Source organism: Coturnix japonica, chromosome Z (genome assembly GCF_054131305.1).
Source record: "Coturnix japonica strain WE chromosome Z, WE-NBRP24, whole genome shotgun sequence".
Taxonomy (NCBI): Eukaryota; Metazoa; Chordata; class Aves; order Galliformes; family Phasianidae; genus Coturnix; species Coturnix japonica.
The window spans coordinates 21,188,824-21,208,045 of record NC_140702.1 but is presented as its reverse complement, the minus strand read 5'-3'; the positions used below and the strand labels follow the sequence as shown (position 1 = coordinate 21,208,045).

Here is a 19,222-nt window from a genome sequence, read left to right as displayed (position 1 = left end):
GGTTTGTTCAGCCCAGAGAAGAGAAGGACCAGGGGAGAGCTGGTAGTAGCAATAATTAAAGGGAGCTTATAAGCAGGAGGGAAATCAACTTTTTACATGGGCAGACCATGATAGGATATAGGAGAAAGGTTCTGAACTAAAAGAGGGGAGCTGTAGATTTGATGCCTGGGGAAAATTTTCACTGAGGGTGGTGAGGCGCTGGCACAGACTGCCCAGAAAGGCTGTGCGTGTCCCACCCCTGGAAGTATTCCGGGTCACTTTGGATGGGGCCCTGAGCACCTGATCAGGAGGTTTTTGGGGGTAGGGTGTTGAACTGCATAATTGTTGAGGCCCCTTCCAAGCCAAGCCATTCTATGACTCTACAATTATATTTGGGGCCTGCTGACAAGTAATTTTAGAACTATAACAAATCCTTTTATAAAGAGGCATTCACTGGAATGACCTGACTGGTCCTTGACACTCTAAGAATATACTTTGAAGATGGACAAAAAGAGAAATGGACATAGGAAAATGAAATTATTAGCCTTAATTTGTCTACACCATAATCAGGATTAGAATCCACTCTCTGCAATATCCTGTCCACTTTCAGATAACATAGTATCTCACTAATATTACTTGCACACTATTACTAGTGTGCAGATGCTAATAGTTTTTTAAACTTCAGTGTTTTGAATTTTTAACTTCTGCAACCTTAAGAGTTAGTTATGATTGTCATGAGGAAGTTGACAAGCACTGAAAGGGAACACTCTTACTTTTAACAACACATAATTATTTAACACTGTGTATATTCAATTTAAGGCCCACAGATAAAAGAGCCTGTTTGAGATGCTTGAACTCAAGCATGGCTAAGGCCTGCAGACTTCAAAAATGCCTACTGCTGGTGAGCATATAATTACTGTCTGCCCTTGATTTTTAAGGGGTCTGTATTTGAAAATCAGTTTACACAAATTTTAGTTTAAGTGAATGGATCCAAGTATATATAAACTCCAGCTTAGTTTTCTGGAATCTGCCAGCCATGGAAGATCCTCTGCTAAATTCAATGCAAAATCTGAGGCCCTAGCAGCCACTTTTAAAATGCACTATGTCTTAAACCTATGATTCTTGCCTGAGAAAATGCAAAGAGACAGTAACAAAGCTAAAATTAGAAATCAGGAGCTCTAGCTTCCAAGGCAATGCACATTACGTGACATTTTTTCAATAACACAGGCATTTTCTGTTAGCAAAAATGGCTTACAGAATATATTCCACAATGCAAAATCTCCCTTCAGAACTCACGGCAGGGTGACAACGTGGCATTTGTGTACCAAATTTCCAAACACCAACATTTAAAGGAAACAGGCAATAACAACATCAATAATTAATTCATATAATGATTAAGTAATGACTATAACAACACAGCTTGTAGTTTTAATGGCATCACCCATGCCATACAACTGCTTTCAAAATTAATATATGCAGTCAAAATAATAATCTGTGGAGGTACGGTAACCTGTTCAAAGCATGCTGTACAATATGCACAGCTATTCACTAGAATAATTTAGTGAAACAAATCTTTTCTCCTATCTACCTAACACTAAAGATTATGGATTTACATGGAACGTTACATTTTTCAGGAAGAGCTGTGAAAATTATATTTAAATATGAATCATGGTGTATATTTGAAGAACTAGGCTGCTAACAGCCAAAAACTAGAAAATGGAATTTTTAAGAATAAAGAGAACTGGTTTATCTCAGAATATTCCAGCAAAAAGCTTTGGCCCTTGAGAATCTTCCATACCCTGTGGATTACAGGCAAATTAGAATGAAAAATGTCACCTTAAAATCAGCCACAGCAAAGCATCCTACTGATATAGAGGCTCTGCACTGAACAGTATGAACTTCAAAGGTGATGGGTCAGTATGCTTACTCTTCCTCCAGCAGTCACAGAACTCTTTAAAACAGTAGCTTACAGATACACTGGCAAAGTCAACATCCTGTTCTACTTAAGCATATAAAAATATAGTGAATTTTGTGATTACTACTGTTTGGGCAGTCTAGTTACACTGGATAAGAGACATTACACTTGAAAAATGTTTGGTCTGATAGACTCATAAGCTTAAAAATAATTCTTCTAGAATTTATCTAGCAAGACAGATACATATTTACTACGTTAGATGCTCATTACCTGTCTAGCAAACACTACACAAATGCTAGTTGCTTTGTGCACCTAGCAAAAATCATAACCAAAAGCAATTTAAGAGGCTACAGACGGGACATTAGGAAATGTTTCTGTATCGTGAGGGTACTCAAACACTGGCTCAGGGTTCCTAAGAGGTGACTGATGCCCCACAGCTGTCCGTGTTTAAGAGACATTGGGATAATGCCCTCAGCAACACGCTTCAGCTTCTTTTAGCCTTCTAGTAGCCAGGCAGTTGAACTTGATGATCTTTATAGGTCACTTCCAACTGTTCTGTTCCACTCCAGAAAGCTAAATAATCATTTTGCATGACTTTTCTACTTAAGCATCAGTTATAAGATGATGCTCAGGCGACCTGGCTGCGTTAATTTCATCTTCCTCTCCTACTTGTTTTTCCTAGATGAAAGTCATCATATATCATTATATATTTATATTGCAGGGATGGAAGGCAATTTTTAAAATTAATTAGAAACATTCAAATAAAACTGGCATTGTTGAGCTGCTGGCTGAAGCCCAGCCTGAACTATATTTATCTAGTTCCAACATCTCTTCTTGTTTAGGAAGTGGGAGGATGGGGCAGAGAGAGAATCACACAGAATCACATAAGAATGACCCGGGTTGGATGGGACCTCAAGGATCATGTAGTTCCAACCCCCCTGCCTAGCAGGGCCACCAAACATACACCTTTACTAGATCAGGTTGCCCAGGGCCCCGTTCAACCTGGTCTTGAACACCTCCAAGGACAGGGCATCCACAACCTCCCTGGGCAGCCTGTTCCAGGGCCTAAGCCTTCACTCTCCTAGTGAAGAATTTCCCCCAACATCCAACCTAAATCTTCCCTCTTTTAACTTAAAACCATTTCCCCTAGTCCTGCTATTATCAGCTCTTTCGAAGAATTTACTCCCCTCCTGGGAGTAAGTTCCCTTCAGGAATTGAAAGGCTGCAATGAGGTCAAGGAGAGAAGAGCTGGAGGAAGGGAAAGCCTTCCAGGGACTAGCAGCATACCCCTGGAGGAGGCTCCAGTGAGACCTGAAAGTGGTGTTTCAGTATTTAAAAGGGGAGTTGTAAGAAAGGAGATGGACTTGCCCAGGGCCTGACCCAACCCGGCACTAAGTGCCCTCAGGGCTGGGGCACCCACAGCTCCCTGGGCAGCTGTGCCAGGGCATCACTGCCCTCTGAGTGAAGCATTTCTACCTAAAATCTAACCTAAATCTATCCTTTAAAGCTGATATTCCTCAGACTATATCAAGGGGCACCACATTACAAAACAAACCCACTGAGAAACACCCACCCAAGCGCAGCAGCCTCCTCCCACAGCGCATGCCTGCCCACCCCCCTCCCTCCTTGAGCCGCCGCACCTCCCATGGGCGGAGCGGTGTCCGCCGCCATGAGCGCGCATGAGCAGCGGGACAGAACGGGCAGCTCACCGTGATCTCCCGTCACCCCGCTCCACCCCCGCTATGGGGCCGTCCCCCGATCATCCGCCGCCATCGGTGTGCGGCGTGTCCCCCAGGGGAGGCGGCGTGTCCTGAGCCTGCCCTTAGCCGCTGTGTGGCTGCCGCCCGCCCGCTCGCCTCACTGGCTCTAACGCAGCTCCCGGCTTATTGCCTGCGCTGCTGGGCAGTGCCTCATCCGGACTGGGAAATTTGGGAGCCGCGGGCACGTAGGTGGAACCCGCTTCCAAATTTCTTGTCTCTTCGCATCCAGGTAACTTGTGCTGCTTGGGGGCTTGGGCGGCCTGCCACAGGAAATCACGCAGTTTCAAGTGCCTGATGTTGTTCCCCAGGCGGGCAGGGTGACGGTGTGGCCGTGGTAGGTTTGTCACTGTACCCCTGTGAGAGCCGGGAGTAAGGATGTAAAGGCAGGGAAAGTGCCCATCTCAGGCTGCAGCACCCTGATGTCATGTCTGGGCCATCAGGTTTGTGGTGCTCCAGCTGGGCTGTGAGGTAGCAGCCACCACACCGGTTAGCCCTCTGCCATTTAATTCTCTGTGGAGAATGTGCTAGGCCTGGTGAAATAAACCTGAGAATGAGTTCAGGCTTAAGGACACACACTAGTCCATAATGCTCATGAGACATCTGCCCTTAGCACAGCACTCCTGTTTCGTCAGTTCAAGGAAGGCTGTACTGCACTGAGCTGAGCAAAAGGCTGCCAGGATGGCTAAGGGTGTGTTGTCAGACATGGGAGGGTAGGACTCTTCAGCCTGGGGAGGGCTGGAGGGATGGATTTTGCCAATGTGTATGTAAATACCAGGTAGGAAGGAATAAGTAAGTTAAAGCCGGTGTTTTCCCGACACTGTTTATTGAAAGGCAATAAACACAAGCTGATAACGTGTATACATTTCTCGTTATTTAAACAAAAAAATAAAGGCACTTCTGTGGTAGTGGAACGATGGAACAGAGGTTGTGACATCTTCCTTAGAGATAGTCATAACCCATCTGGAAATGATCCTGGGCAACTTTCTGTAGCTGATGCAGCTTTGGGCATAAGATTTGGACTGGACGATCTCCAGAGATGCCTTCTGACCTCAGCCATTTTGTGATTCTCTAAATTGTTGCACTTGAAATAATTCTTTGTCTAATAGAAACAAAGCGTTCTCCACTGCTTTGTTCTTTTGCTATTCAGTTGCTATAAATCAATGCATGTTATTTTTAGTGTTTGTCTGTCAGTACTAACGTTTAGTTTGCTCTGCAGATGTCCTGTAGCATGGCTGTTGAAGAGGACTGGTTTTTGGAAGAAAAAAGATTCAAGCAGTACTGTGAAGAATTTGTTAAGCATTCACAGCAAATAGGGGATGGCTGGGAGTGGAGAACTACCAAGGTAAAAATAATCAAAGTGTTCATTTTTAGATAGCTTGCTGGCCTCTCTTAGTAGTTTGCAAATGCTAGGAGCTATAAGATCCTTTAGGATTGTTTATATTGTGTGAAATAAATGACATTTTTTCACAGCTTGTCTGTGAGCAAGAGAGCACAGAAGTGGTTTATCTAAGCATTTAGGCTGAGGCATCTATTGAGTACAACTAACGAATCTAGAAACAGCGGCTGGGCCTTATGTAACAAAGACAGAATAATCTCAGATGATGTCTGTTTTGGTGCCTTCTAAGGCCTTTTCCTATCTTTGCTTTCAGAATTCACAAGGATGGGGAAAAAATTACAATTTTTCAACAAGGCTAGCTGGCTATACATGAAATTTGAGGAAAATATTTTAATCTTAACTACCTAGTTCAGACTTCCAGCTGCTTGAACTTATTTCTTGTCTGCAAAGCTGAGGGCTTTTCTTTTATCAGAATTCTTCCTGTTTTGATTCTTCTGGATTCAGAAACCTTGTCTGGGCTAAGTAAAATAGGTTGACCTTCTTGGCTCTTTGGCATTTTTTCTGGTATTCCTGTGGATCCTTGAGTCCTTCCCAGTATATCAACATCCTTCCTTCTTCATCCATGGTCAGAACTAGAGGATGGGTGTTGCATCACTGTGGGCTTCCAACCTTCCTAGGTGACTTCAGCCCTTTAAACTAAAGTGGCAGATGGGATTTTCCTGTTTAGCTAATTATCCATAAATCTATGCAGGTTTTGTGCCTTAGGATTTAATCCTTCAACTTGCAGTCTTTGTTCTATATGTGTGATTGTATTTTATATTTTAAAAAAAAACACAACAATTAATTATTTGCATGCAGCAGATAAAAGAATCTATTACTGGTCAGTATGTGGTCAGTCCTCATTATTTTTTTTCCTGTCATCTTCAAGCTTCACCAAAAATAATTACATATTGTTTCTAGGTCATTAATCAAAATTTAAATAGCACGGGGCTAAGACTGATCCCACAGGACCCCATTAGAATCACTTCTTTTATGATGATTCCCCGTTTTTTTAAGTTTTGTTTTGTGATTGTTTTTTTCATCTTTTAGTGTGTGTCAGATTAGTTTGGGATTATATTCTTTCTTTTTAATTTCTGCTTTTGAAATCAGTGTTTAACATAGGGAACTATGGACACATACTTACATTACTTTGACTACTTTTCTTAAACAAAAGAAAAAAAGAATATATTCCTTTAATTACTGAATTCCGTTTGAAGTCTTTGCTTGGGATAGTGTCAAGGTAACAAGTGTGTAGCTATGCGTGTTGTCTGGTATATACTTTTAGGGATACATGGGTACATTCTCCCAAGTTCTCTGGAACTTTCACAGCATTCAGAGACGTAAAGACTATCAGCAGTTCTTGTGTGATGCTTAGAAAATATAGTCATTGCCACTCTGTGCTAATGTCCTGTCTAGCTGCTGCCTGTGGCACATGGCTGCAGCATTTGTATTTCATGTCTGATAACAACAGAAATGTTTTCAACAGGTGATTTTTCTGCTTTGAATGCTTCTATTATTTTCCATCTAGTATTAGATTCATGCTGTATTAGGATTTCTCTTTCCATCAATTTTTTTTGTTGGTTGGACGGTGTAGATTTTCTCACATTCTCTTGCTTCTCTAACTAATTTTCAGTAATGGATGCTTGTTGTCATCTCGGCCTTTCTTCTCTTTGCTCTGCAGAATTTACTTCTCATTTGTGTGTGTGTATGTGTGTGGACTGGTGGTCTTTTGTTTTAATGTCTGGTTTTCCATCCTTTCAATAATCTTGGGGAGAGACATCATGCTTAAACCATTTTGAAATGCAGGAAGTGCAGAAACAAAGATGTGGCATAATTTCTATATAAACTGTAGTACTCAAGTGGAAGGGTTACTGTTTTAACCCTTTCATCACAGATTAAACAATTTCAGGTCTTGGCCTTAAATGCATTCACTTCAGGAGTTTTTAAAACAGTGCAAATATTAGCCAAGTTTTACAATGCACCCTTTATTGTAGGCAGCCATTTGAAACTTCAGATTTCAGTTGAAGGCTGTATATACGAGGGATTTATTCAACAAAGAAAGATGCCATGAGCCTCTATCAGGAATTCAATAGGTCAACCTTTGAACTTTTGTGAAATATGAAGCTTTGCTGGAAATAGCAAAGCGAGAGATTTGTGTTCTCATGTATATAAAAAATAAAAAAGCTTTTTTTTTTTTTTTTTTAATGGGCTAAGTTGATGACTTTGTGATTTCAGAGTGTAACAAAAAGCTGACTTGAGATAGTCCATTTATACCATATAATCTCTGAGGGAAGGTTTTCATTAAAAAAATTTGTCATTGTCTTTTTGCCTTTTTTTTTTTTAAAAAAAAAAACAAAACAACAATATTTGTGATACAGGAAGTTTGAAGCACTCGGTTTTGCCACTGTAACGTGCTCAGATCCCATTCCTCATTCCATACTTGCATGAATAGACCCGTTGATGGCAATAAGACCACACAGACTTGTAGTACTGTGCTCTTAGTCTCCTATGTTTTTGATAGAGATTAAACTTAGATGATGAAATACTCATTGTTTTTGACAGGCTGACTCCTGTGGCATGAGCTCACATGACCCCAGCAGAACCCTGTAAATAAACCTGAAAGTGGAATGTTCTAAACCATGTTGTTTTTATAATCCTTTTTTTTTTTCTTCCTCTTCTTTTTTCCTTCTGAAAGAAAGCTCTAAAAATAAATAAATAAAATAAAAAGCCGAGCACATCAGTTGTAGGACCTGATGGAGTTACAATGCGAATAGTAACACCAGGTGTTAGTAGGGATGGGTAATTAGGACTTGTCTCTGACAGCTGTCCTATCATTTCATTTCTGTTTTAAGTTTGTTTCATAGAAGTTAGGTTAATCTGGGTAATCATATCAAAGGCTGTATCAGTTCACGTTTGTTTATGATACTTACAAGACAGCGGGAGTAGAAAGATACTCCTTTTCCACATTAATGAGGATCAAAATCCTTGCCACAGCATTGATTTATTTGCAGGGGCAGAAGTCTTACAGGGTGCAGTGGGAAGGATGCTCCTCTTTCCAGACACCACTTTACTGACTTCTGATGTACAGCTGTCAAGCTTATAGTTCCATGTTTCCTGCTGTCTGTAGATATTTTTCATGGCATTCAAATATCATGGAGAGAGCAAAGGCTGTATAGCTTTGGCTCCTCCTTTCCCCTCACTGGAAAAACTGGTTCAAGGAGATGAGTGTTGTATCCAGATCTTCTCTGGCAAAGATAATTGTGCCTTGGGGCATTCTGCCTCTGTGGGTGGTGGTAGTACTTTCTTTGCTGCTCTTAGGGCAATAAATACTAATGTAGGCAGCTTTATTCCTACTGACACTCACACAAAACTCCACAAGGAGAGACTTGAGAGTGCTGGGGATGAATGGAGTGGTATTTATGTCACCAATATGTGCTTCAGTTTTTCCATCTTCATTGTCCTCCACATGCTTGGCTCTTCAGAGCATGGGATGCAGTTGGTTGTACAACCAGGACATCCAGTAAAGTTTGGCAGGTTTATCCTGCTGATGAGTGAGATAATTGCTCATAGCATTTGTGCATCAAAATTCACAGGCAAAAGTACATGTAAATGGCATTAGTGTTTTATTCAAGGTGTGAAACTTGATAAGAACAAAGTACACGTATAGGTATAATGTGTTGGAGGTGTATGGACCCTGCAGTGTCACTGAAAGGAGAGAACTGATATATCAAAATATAACATATGTTGATTTAAAGGTAAAAATACATGAAACAAACTGTGTCAGAAATAATAGATTAAACAAAGAGACCTGTTACGGTTGAATTTGTGGCCTTGTTGAGCAATCTAATGCTAAATTAATGAATTCAGTAGAGAGACTGTTTTGAATAGAATTCTTTTTCTTCAGATGTTGCACATGTGCTTTCTGTATTTGTCTAAAATAAAACGTAATGAAACAGCTAATAAAGCCTCAATTTATTTGTTTCCTTTGAAAAATACTTTCTTAACATGTAACTACTGTTCTTTGTTGTGTACACTCTTTCAGACGGTACGTTCTTCCAGTGATCAGTTTTTTTTCCATTCTTTGAATAGAAAAAATAACTTTTATATGTGTGCAGATAGTTAATAAAGAGGGAAGGCAGTTTAGAGCTTCTACTGCAGCTCTGAAATGGCAGAAGGGCCTTCTACAACAGTAGGCCAGGAGGTCTGGGAAGCAGAGTGATATAAAGGGAACTGGAAGAAAGTAAAAGCATTGCTGTTTTCTCACAGATTTGACCCTCAGAAGTAATCAAGAGAAGGGAACAAGTTGTGACTCTACACACGTAGATTCTAAAGTTTGTTAGGTGTTTTTTGGTGGTTTTTTTTTTAATATATTTTTTTTTTTCTACTTTATGAAAGTTGGAATGTAAACAGATCTAAAATAAACTAGTAAGGGTTTGGAAGTTTATACTGGTATGAATGCACTGCAAGTTATTATTGGCTGTTTGTCTCTTCAAAACCTTAGCGCACTGTCTTCCAATCCTTTGGCAGTCATCCTGTACCATGTTTTATTTTCATGTTTAGGGTCTTTGATTTCTTTTAGCACTGAGAACAGCATGAACTGTCTGTGAGAAGATTCTGAGAAGCAGCACAATCATTGCTGCTTTGGTTTCTGTAAAAAGTCTTGGAGCTTCTGCTTATACATCGTGCTTTATTTATTTTCTGTAACAGTGATAGCACTTTGCATTTTGGTTACAGATTTTTTTTTTTTTTTTGTTCTGAACACAGGACCTTGGTGATGGTTATCTCAGTAAAACACATTTCCAAGTAACAAATAAAAGCATCTCACCAGATCTCAAGAAGAAAAATGATAGCATTGAACAAATGTTGCTTACGCATGTTGAAGTAAGTACCGATTTTTAACTTCTGTGTTTATAAAAGAAAACATGAGCAGGATTTGAAAAAAAAAAAACAACAACATAGTATTAAGGCCTTCCAGTAAAATTTCAGATCTTCGGTTGTCAATGTTATTTAATTTTTTTCCCAGTACTTCTTTTTAACACGTATAGTTAATTTGGAGCTGAAATTTGGGAGAAAATGGAAAAGGTCAAGTATCATCTATCTGCGTGCTTTTGTCGTGGAAAGATAGTACTTTTTTTGCACATTGGTTTGCACTAGCATTAAAAAGCTTAAGGTCTTTTTTTTTTGAACCGTTGAAGTGATTTTTCTCTGAAGAAATAAGTAGCGTGTAGAAATTTTATGCTCGCTGTGTATTTATTTTCTACTGTTACTTCTTGGTAATTCTTAAAAATATTGAGCAGTTTTTTAAACTAGTGTTGAAGAGGAAAATATATTACATATTCTTGAAGGGAAATAAACTTCTTTCTTTTAGAAAATGAATTCTGCTCATTAAGCAGAGGGTGAATTGTTTTAAATAATTATTTGCTTGTATGACATTAGACCTTCAGATTATTGAATAATCAAGATATAAACAGCAGAAACTCACTTCTTGTGTATGGTAACAACAAAACAAAAAAGAAATTTTGGATTATAATTGACTGAAAATAATGGATTCCTTATGTTACAAGCTGTTGAATAGATTAACATAGTATATTTTCCAGCTACCTTTTCCTGTAGCAAGTCCTTTTCTTTTTCATTAGCACAACTTTTTTTTTTTTTTTTTAAACTTTTTTTCCCCACAGAGACTGTGGTACAGGGTCTGAAATAAGTATTCTTTTGGCCTGATTTCTGAAGGAAATGCCACTAAGCAATCATGCCATCTGTTAGGTAGTGATTTTTGAGTTCACTCATGGATTTTGACTGTATTTTAAAGAAGGGTAGATCTCTCAAAGAGTTTGTTTTTTAAGAGATTTGAAAGCTAATGTCTGGCCAGGTTAAAGATGACTTCTGCTGGCAGGTAAAACTCTGATCCTTACATTATATTTGTCTAGTCAGTGCATGTACAGGGATGAAGAAGCACCTTGGTCTCTCACAGTACCTTGAAGAGCAGCTGGGATTCACAGAACTAAGTCTTATTTGCAGATTGCTTGTGTTCTATTGCTGATGAGATAACTCTTTGGATGCTCTGAAAAAGGTACAACCCTAGTGCTGGTACACCAGGTTTGATAACAATTGGAATGATCATCATCTGTAGAATTATTGCCTTATGTTTGTTAGATAGATACAAATCAATGGGCAGATCATTTAAGTAATCTCAAATGCAGCAGAAGCATTTTGAGGAAGTTTTCCTTGAAATGTTAGTGTTTCTTAAAATGAAACCAAATACCAGTGTTTCATGGGTTGTTAGGTCCTCTCTTACCAATGAGGGAGATCCTTCACTTCACAATCACATCTTATTCCTGTCACTGCTTTTTGGCAGTATGCACGTGTGTGAAAAATTGTCAGGGATGACGTACATGGAAAGTAAAATGTCATCGAAAACCTGATGAACACCTCTAGGCATCACTAAGAATTTCAACTACTGACATCAAACCGAGGTGATGCATTCGTTTAACAAAAACAAGGTTGAATAGCCCTCCAGTCTTATGGTTTTGTTCCTCTTTTTAAAAAAATGTTTTCAGAAAAATACTAAAAATTAAATTATTTTGTTACTCAAGTATTAATGATTCTGTATATTTTACAGGGGCTGAAAGTCATGCCTCCTGTTTTAGGATATTGGCCTTTGATATCAGAGGTGGATATCTGTGTTATGGCAGTAGAATTTAAACCTTCCCAATATACTCCATTACATTTTGATGCAGTGTGACAACAGATGGCAACAGAGGGGCAGTCTGACGGAATGATATCTGATGTGGAAGTGAATATGGAGAAAAAGTGTGTTATTAAATTGCTCCATGGGAAAAAAATGGCACTGTTTGATATTCACTGATGCTTGCTGGATGTTTATGGAGACCAAACAGTGAATGTGAGCACAGTGAGGCAGTGGGTGGTGTTTTTCTGCAGCAGTGACTGTAACAGTGGGTCACCTACGCTTGTGCAGATTTTTGTGAGCACAGCATGAAGGGTCTTGTTTGTTGCTGGTGAAAATTCACTGCTAACTGTAGAGACTGTGATTGAAAATGTTGTTTTGTAGCTGCAAATGTGCTCTATGAAATTGTGTTATTTTGCTCTTCATATCTTTAGTAGTTTCCATAAAATTAAATAGGAGGCATTATTTCTGGAGTAGCTTATGTATATGTGGCCCAAGATGATTCATCTTTACTTGATGTTGTCTAGGCAAGTGAAAAAGTTGAAGTGGGTCCAGAGGAGGGCCATGAAGATTGTCAGAAGGCTGGGACACATTCCCTATAAGAACAGGCTAACGGAGCTGGGGCTGTTCAGCCTGGGGAAGAGAAGCCTCTGAGGGGACATTATGGCAGCCTTTCAGTACAGTACCTGAAGGAGATGCCTATAGAAAAGCTGGGGAGGGGCTGTTTATCTGGGCAAGTGGTGACAGGGTAAGGGATTGTGGTTTTAAATTGGTAGAGTATAGGTTAGACTAGATGTTAGAAAAAAATAACTTTATTGTGAGGCTGGTGAGGCACTGGGATAGGTTGCCTGGTGAAGTTATGCATTCCCCCTCCCTGAAAGCATTAAAGGCCAGGCTGGATGGGGCTGTGAGCAAACTGGTCTAGAGGGAGGTGTCTCTGCTGGTAGCAGGGGTGTTGGAACTATATGATCTTAAAGGTCCCTTTCAACTGAAAGCATTCTGTGATTCTATGAAACTGGTGCATATATGAAAAACGTGTTTTCCCACAAATGTATATTCGACAAGTCCTGTTCCAATAACAGTCTATTATTAAATAGGATGTATTTTTGTAAAGATAAACATTGTGTTCATTAATTGTGTGGCATTGCAGAGTTTTAACAGTCTTTTACAGTATTTTATTGAAAGACATTCTTATGAGTGAAGTTTAACTGAAGTGGTGATCTTTGCAGATCTTGGGAAGTGCTTTGTTGATTATATACTCAGTATTTATTATAGCTTTTTCTTAGAAAATCTTAAAAATCTTATTTTTATATATTTGAAAGATAAATGATATCTAAGTAGGAATTTGAATTTATTTTGCAGAATGACACTGGCTGATAGATTTTTATTTCAGAATTTCAAATTTATTTACTGTATTGTATCATTGCTGTTTGTATCTTACTGAGTAATTTTCATTTGTCATTAGCCTGATCTTTTCCTTCAAGGTATCTTGGAGGAGGTTTTATGTGAGATAGTTAATTAGGAACAGTCAAAAAGGGAAAACTAGGAAACTAAAGTCATTGTAATCAGTATCCATAGTTAAGAACAAAAAGTGTTGACAGAAAGAGCAAAAAATGTACTGTGGTATATGGCATGGCATAAAAGTCACAGCAGTCTCCTTTATAGTTTTCTTGGGAATCCATTTCAGAGATCATGAATGGAACACCGGTTTTGGTAGGTGGAAATCAGGAAAATGCCAAGACAAAATTTTGAACCCAGATAGAAATAGGGGAAAGCCATCCAGAATGAGGATGGAATTCCTATTTAAATAATTGAACTAGAAGGCACGTCAGCAAATTGTAGAATCATAGAATTGGTCAGGTTGGAAATGACCTTCAAGATCATCAAGCCCAACCACAGCCAAACCTATGGAAATGTGTACAGTTTGCCTTGGCCCACTGATCCAGTCTATCCAGGTCCCTCTGTAGTGCCGTTCCCACCTCAGGCAGATCAGAACTCCCTCCCAAGTTGGTATTGTCTGCAAACTTACTGAGGCTGCACTCAATACCCTCATCAATATCATTAATAAAGATGCTAAATAGAAGTGGCCACAGAACCGAGACCTGGGGAACACCACTCGTGACTCGCCGCCAACTGGATTCAACTCCATTGGCCACAACTCTTTGGGCCCAGCCATCCAGCCAGTGCTTCACCCAGCAGAGTGTATGCCCATCCAAACCATGGGCAGGCAGCTTCTCCTAGAGGATGTTGTGGGGGGACAGTGTCAAAAGCCTTATTGAAGCCCAGGTAGACTGCATCGACAGCCTTACCTTTATCCACTAAGCAGGTCACCTTGTTGTAGAATGAGGTGAAGAAATGACATTGAGTAATTCAGTGGGTATATCCTATTATAGCAGAGAACTTGAATGTTGTGTTGAAACTGCAGAGCAACAAAGTTGTTCCTGTTTTGTTTGTTTTCAAATCTGTCAAGAAATAGTAAAATGTAGTGATACAATGCAAAAAATGTATAGAACAAAATAACATTATTAAAATAGGAAGTCAGTTATCAGATATAATATCAAAAAAGCATTAATCTCATGGGATCCTCATAAAAACAGATCAAATTATTTGAAAAATTTATTTCCACTCATTGGTTATGGACAATTACCTTTTCAAAATTCCCATCTTATTCTTTGCCATCTAAATATTTGGGGTCTTCTGGTGAAGAAGTAATGAGTTACTATGTATTGTAATATTTTCTTCTCAGCTGTCTGTGTTATCTGGTGTGCTTGGTTCCACTTAACAATTCTTGTGTTTTTGGTAAAGAGAATGAAAAGCATCTGGAAACCAAGAAGAAAAAGGTGTTGGCTTGTTTTTTCTTTTTCTGTTTTTCTATATCTGCAATACAGAGCTTGTAACTTAAATCTGTTTCAGCCTGAGGCGGAAAGAAGTGATTACTGTCTATAAATCAAACTGTTCTGAGAGAGGATGCACCTATTTTTCTTCATTGATGTTCAAGGAAGCTAGATGGTTAACTACGATGTAGTAATCTGCATTTTGAGATATGTATCTTGTACAATGAAGCATGGATGTACTCTCATTAAAGGCTGTAGCCATTTTTGCTGTTGACTTCACTGAGGCTGAGATTTTGCTTTGACAGTAAAGCTTATACATATTTCAGAACAGAATATAGCAGGAACTGAGGACAGGTTTGGGAACCTTTGCACTGAACTGCAGCAACATGGCATTGTTATCTAATAGAAAGCAGGTTTTCCATTTTCTTAAACTTGAAGGGTTCTATCATGCACATAATACTTAATTGATGATAACTTCAACTCACTGGCAAGCCTGCGGAATTCAAACTGTCTCACAGTTATCTTCACATGTCAGTGAGCCTTTGGCATCTGCAGGACTCAGACATGCTCTTGCTAATTCCTTAGCTGTCCTAGGCAATAGAAGAGTTAGCTCATGAGCTCATATGACGACTGCTTATGTTGTTAGCTGTGAGAGGGTCTGCTCCCCTGTTTTTAATTAGGTGCATTGTAAGAGTAATGAGTTGCATTTTGTTATATTTAAATGATGTTTAGCATAAGCTTAGTTTAATGTAAATGGAAGGATTTATGTATTCCTAGATGCACTGAGATTTTAAAGGCAAGTTGTCTGGAGACAGGTAAGCTTAAAAGCTATTACCTACTTGGAAAGTTTCTGTGTATTTGTTGGTAACTGAGTTGTCAAACCATTTATCTGACCAGGTGCCTGGGTGCCATGTCTAATGCAGACCCCCTCTCTTTCCTTTTGCTGTCTTACTAGAAAAGGATAGGGAGTGTTCCTATGAAAAGCTATTCTCTGATTTCCGTGGATTTAGTTTATTCAGAATGTTTAATATGAAGAAGGACTTCAGCTCCTTATATTGAATTACATCCTACCCAATGTCTACATCTGGTAGTATACTTATTCAGATTGGAAACAGAAACTACTAATGACATTGTGACTAAACATATGCTGATTTTTGACCAAGCTTATGAAGGATGCTCACAACTAACCAGTGAGATGGGATTTTGTCCCTGGGATACAAGCTGAAGGGATCATAAATCTGAGCTGAAAATAATGTGAAATACAGAACATGGAAGTGATACAAACACATCATACCATCTGAATGTTGCAAGGTGCAGTTTTGACCTGGTTTGATTTTTATTCAGTTTTTGATCTTTTCTCTCACGCCAGGTAAGCGTCATCTGTGTTTTTCTGCAGACAGCATAAATCTTGTGTAACCACCGTACTGTATTCAGGCTAATTCAACAGCAGTCTTCAGTTTATGTCTGCCTTGATCCAGATCGATTTCCAAATCTGCCCTGCCAGGGGGTCTGTCAGGATCTGTATCAATGAACATGGAATCATGTTGTCTTTTGTATAATTTAATTTATATATATAAATAAACGTTCTAAATATTTCTGTGCTGACAGCCTTATACTGACCAAATTTATATCTGAGATTCATGAAGGTTGTGCATCTCAAGCTCTTCACTGAGACTAGATGCAATGATAACCAGCTGTGCAGGGAAAAGAATAGTTTTGATTAACTTAACCTGGGCTTGATTTTTGAGAGTTACTGTGACATTGGTATCTTGGCTGGGGCAGTGGCTTCTGTTTTAAATTTGGACTCTTGCCCTTCCTTTTTTTTTTCTTTTCTTTTCTTTCTTTCTTTCTTTCCTTCCTCCCCCCCCCCCCCCCCCCCCCGTCCCTCCCCCCCAGTAGGTTGAAACTAGTTAAAAGCTGTGGGGCTGTATGTTTTATTATGAGCCTGGGTAGGTCTGAATTTCACTGAAACATTGGCTATGATTCTGGGTATTAGTATTTACCATCAACTTCATTGAGCTCCAGCTTTTGTTAAGCCATACATAGACACCTCTCAAGCAGGGACAGAACAGTTACTACCATATATTATTACATGAATTGTTGACAAGGTGAACAATCCTGTACAAAAGCTCAAATCAGGATAGTTCACATGCCTCTAAGAGCTTATATTCTGAAAGAGTAAAATAGGAAAATCTGGATTCACTTTATGCATTCTTTTTGTTTATTATTCAAATAGCTCAAGGGAAGCAATAACTTGGAGTCATAATTCTCTGTGTGTGGTTTGTCTCAGCTCTTCTGGGTATTGCAGAAGTAGTGAGTCAGCCTGGAACTGTTTCTGAAGTTAAAGCCATTGCTACTTTATGTAGGAGTAGGCAGGTTGGGAATGTTGAAGGTCTCTTAATACCTGATGTTGCCTTTGGAAAATGAGCACTGAGATTCGCAAATGTGTTGATTAAATTATATATTTATTTTTACATCAACTTTACCTTTGTTGGCAGATGTTCAATAGTGTAAGTGAAGTTTTGCCTGATAGAGAATGTTGGAATGAGTCTGACATTTTTCTTGTACTTCTTGGTACTATGTGATTTGCTGTTCAGCTGTGGTGTTCAGTTTATTACAGCTAGAAAATTATAAATCTTAGCAATTATTAATCATTTTTTTTCCAAACAAATCCAGTATTTTTAGAATTAAGAACAACTCCTTTTGTGTGCAAAAGTAAATAAGATGAACTCAGTGTAAACATTGGCATCGCCACAGTATTTGTTCGATGGTTAAAAAATGTGAAGTGAAAACCCAGGAAAAGTACTTAAGGAGAAAAATGTAAATACATTTAATGAAATCCAGCACTCACTGGAGAAGATAATAAAATTTTCTTAGCAGAGGAAGAAAATCAAGTATTACATACTCATGTAAAATATCATTTTGTAATGAATGATCACAGCTTAAGAGCAGTGCAGCTGCCTCAGAAATAGGTGAGTTTACAATGCATTCTTTCCCATAGTGTCCTTCTTGCTCTGGGGAGGGAATGGAACATGGTGTATGTACTCAACCCAGTATATTTTCTCTTGAAAACCCAATGGAAGAATGTTTGATAACCTTGATAGGAAGGAAAAATTCTAGTTTTGGTTCAGCTCAGAACTACTCAGACTTCTCTCAGCATGCAGGGTGTCCTATTTATATTCCATTAGGCCTCTGTGGAACCAGCTCTTGCTTTGGTGTTGCTGCCCAAAGTGCTGCTAGGCAGCCTTGATTTTTCCACAGTACATGACTGTGACCCTGATTCTTTATCAGCCAGGCCAGTGATTGGCTCAGTCACCCAAATTCCGTTAGAGCTTCATTATCTATTATTTATACAGCACACCTTCTAAAGTGCTAGCTCACAAACAGAAAATCCAAATTGTTGATGGAAGCCTATTAAAAAATAAATAAATCAAGAAACTACTTATTTTAAGTAGATCTAAAGTATGCTGCAAAATGCAGCAAAGATCCTTGTGATTGTGTTTAAAGACATATTAATCTGAAAATTGAATTGCTTTTTATTAAACCACAAGAAAAAAAATGGGGTGTGGTTTTTATTAACTGTGTTTTAGGTGAAAAAGCTCGGCAAAAGAATGACATTGTTTAGAAATATCAAGTCTGGGAGAAACTTTGATATCGAGACTACTTCCCTTCCTTGAACCGGAGAAATCTCAATAAAGAAGAAATGCCATGGTGACAGAAGCTATTTGGGTCTAAGCTGTGTCCTGCTTCAGGATTCCTTTATTGGTGCAGTGTCTCAGTCTTCATGGAAATTGACTACATTCTTTTACTGAGTTCTAGTGGCATGGGGAGTTTTCTTTCCCCCCCCTGGCCCCACACCTTGGCAGATCACTTTCAGCATGTTTCGTTGGTATCCAGGTAGATCTTTTTAAAGGTAGTTTGTCTTAGTTTTTGAGAGTTTTGATGACTTCTTGTTGGCTTGGCTATCATTGTGCATGATGAGACAGTAACCTTTATCTTAAATGGTCTTTGATTTCAGTTCTGATTTATCCACTGGAATATGCATAAGTTTTTACAAACCTTAGAACTGATACAAATACAAACTAATTACCAAGCTGTTGAGAGAGCTGAAGAAGCACACTCTGTGACCTCCAAAAGCAATTTCTTTTCACTTTAGATGCTGAAGTGGTTTCAACGTCTTATGTGCTATCTTAGTATTTGAAATTGACAATATTGGCAAATAAATTTTGTGTCAAACACTGAAAAAATATTTCTAATTCAGCTTTGCTAAGTGAATGTGACAGTTCACTTAGAGCTACAGTAGTTGAAGACATGCCTTAATCCCTGCAGAATGTCTTGCTTTTGCAATAAGTAAATGAAGCATGCATTGAGACTAGTCACTGATTATGGTTTTCCCAGAGCCTCGACTTTGGCAGACTAGTGATACAACTCATGAAACTTTTTATAAGCTCCTTTGTTTGGCCCCATGATAGTGTTTTATAGGTATTAGAAAGAAGTATTGTCATTTTGCTGACTTTAGTGCATTGTTTGATGACTTCTAAAACGTGGTTCTGAGGAGGTTATTTGGCTAATTCTTTTCAAATCCAGAAAAGAAAACTCTAGACCAAGGTCTTTTGACTTCAGAAGAGCAGCCTTGGCTCAGTAGGAAATCTTTTACTCATAGCAATGCCGAGG

General features: G+C 38.8%; 1 protein-coding gene across 3 annotated transcripts in view; it reads left to right on the top strand.

The window, feature by feature from the left end:
• Positions 1–3,565: 3,565 nt before the first annotated feature.
• Positions 3,566–19,222, top strand: part of ATG10 (autophagy related 10) — an 85,099-nt gene continuing 69,442 nt past the window's right edge. For 2 of the 3 annotated variants that reach the window (XM_085529660.1, XM_085529661.1), the window contains exons 1-3: positions 3,566–3,883; positions 4,871–4,996; positions 9,794–9,910. In XM_085529660.1, coding sequence (XP_085385786.1) covers positions 4,871–4,996; positions 9,794–9,910 — 243 coding nt within the window. In that variant the 5' untranslated portion in view covers positions 3,566–3,883. Of the gene's footprint in view, positions 4,343–4,870; positions 4,997–9,793; positions 9,911–19,222 lie in introns of all 3 variants that reach the window. The other variant, XM_032441297.2, reaches the window with a different exon arrangement.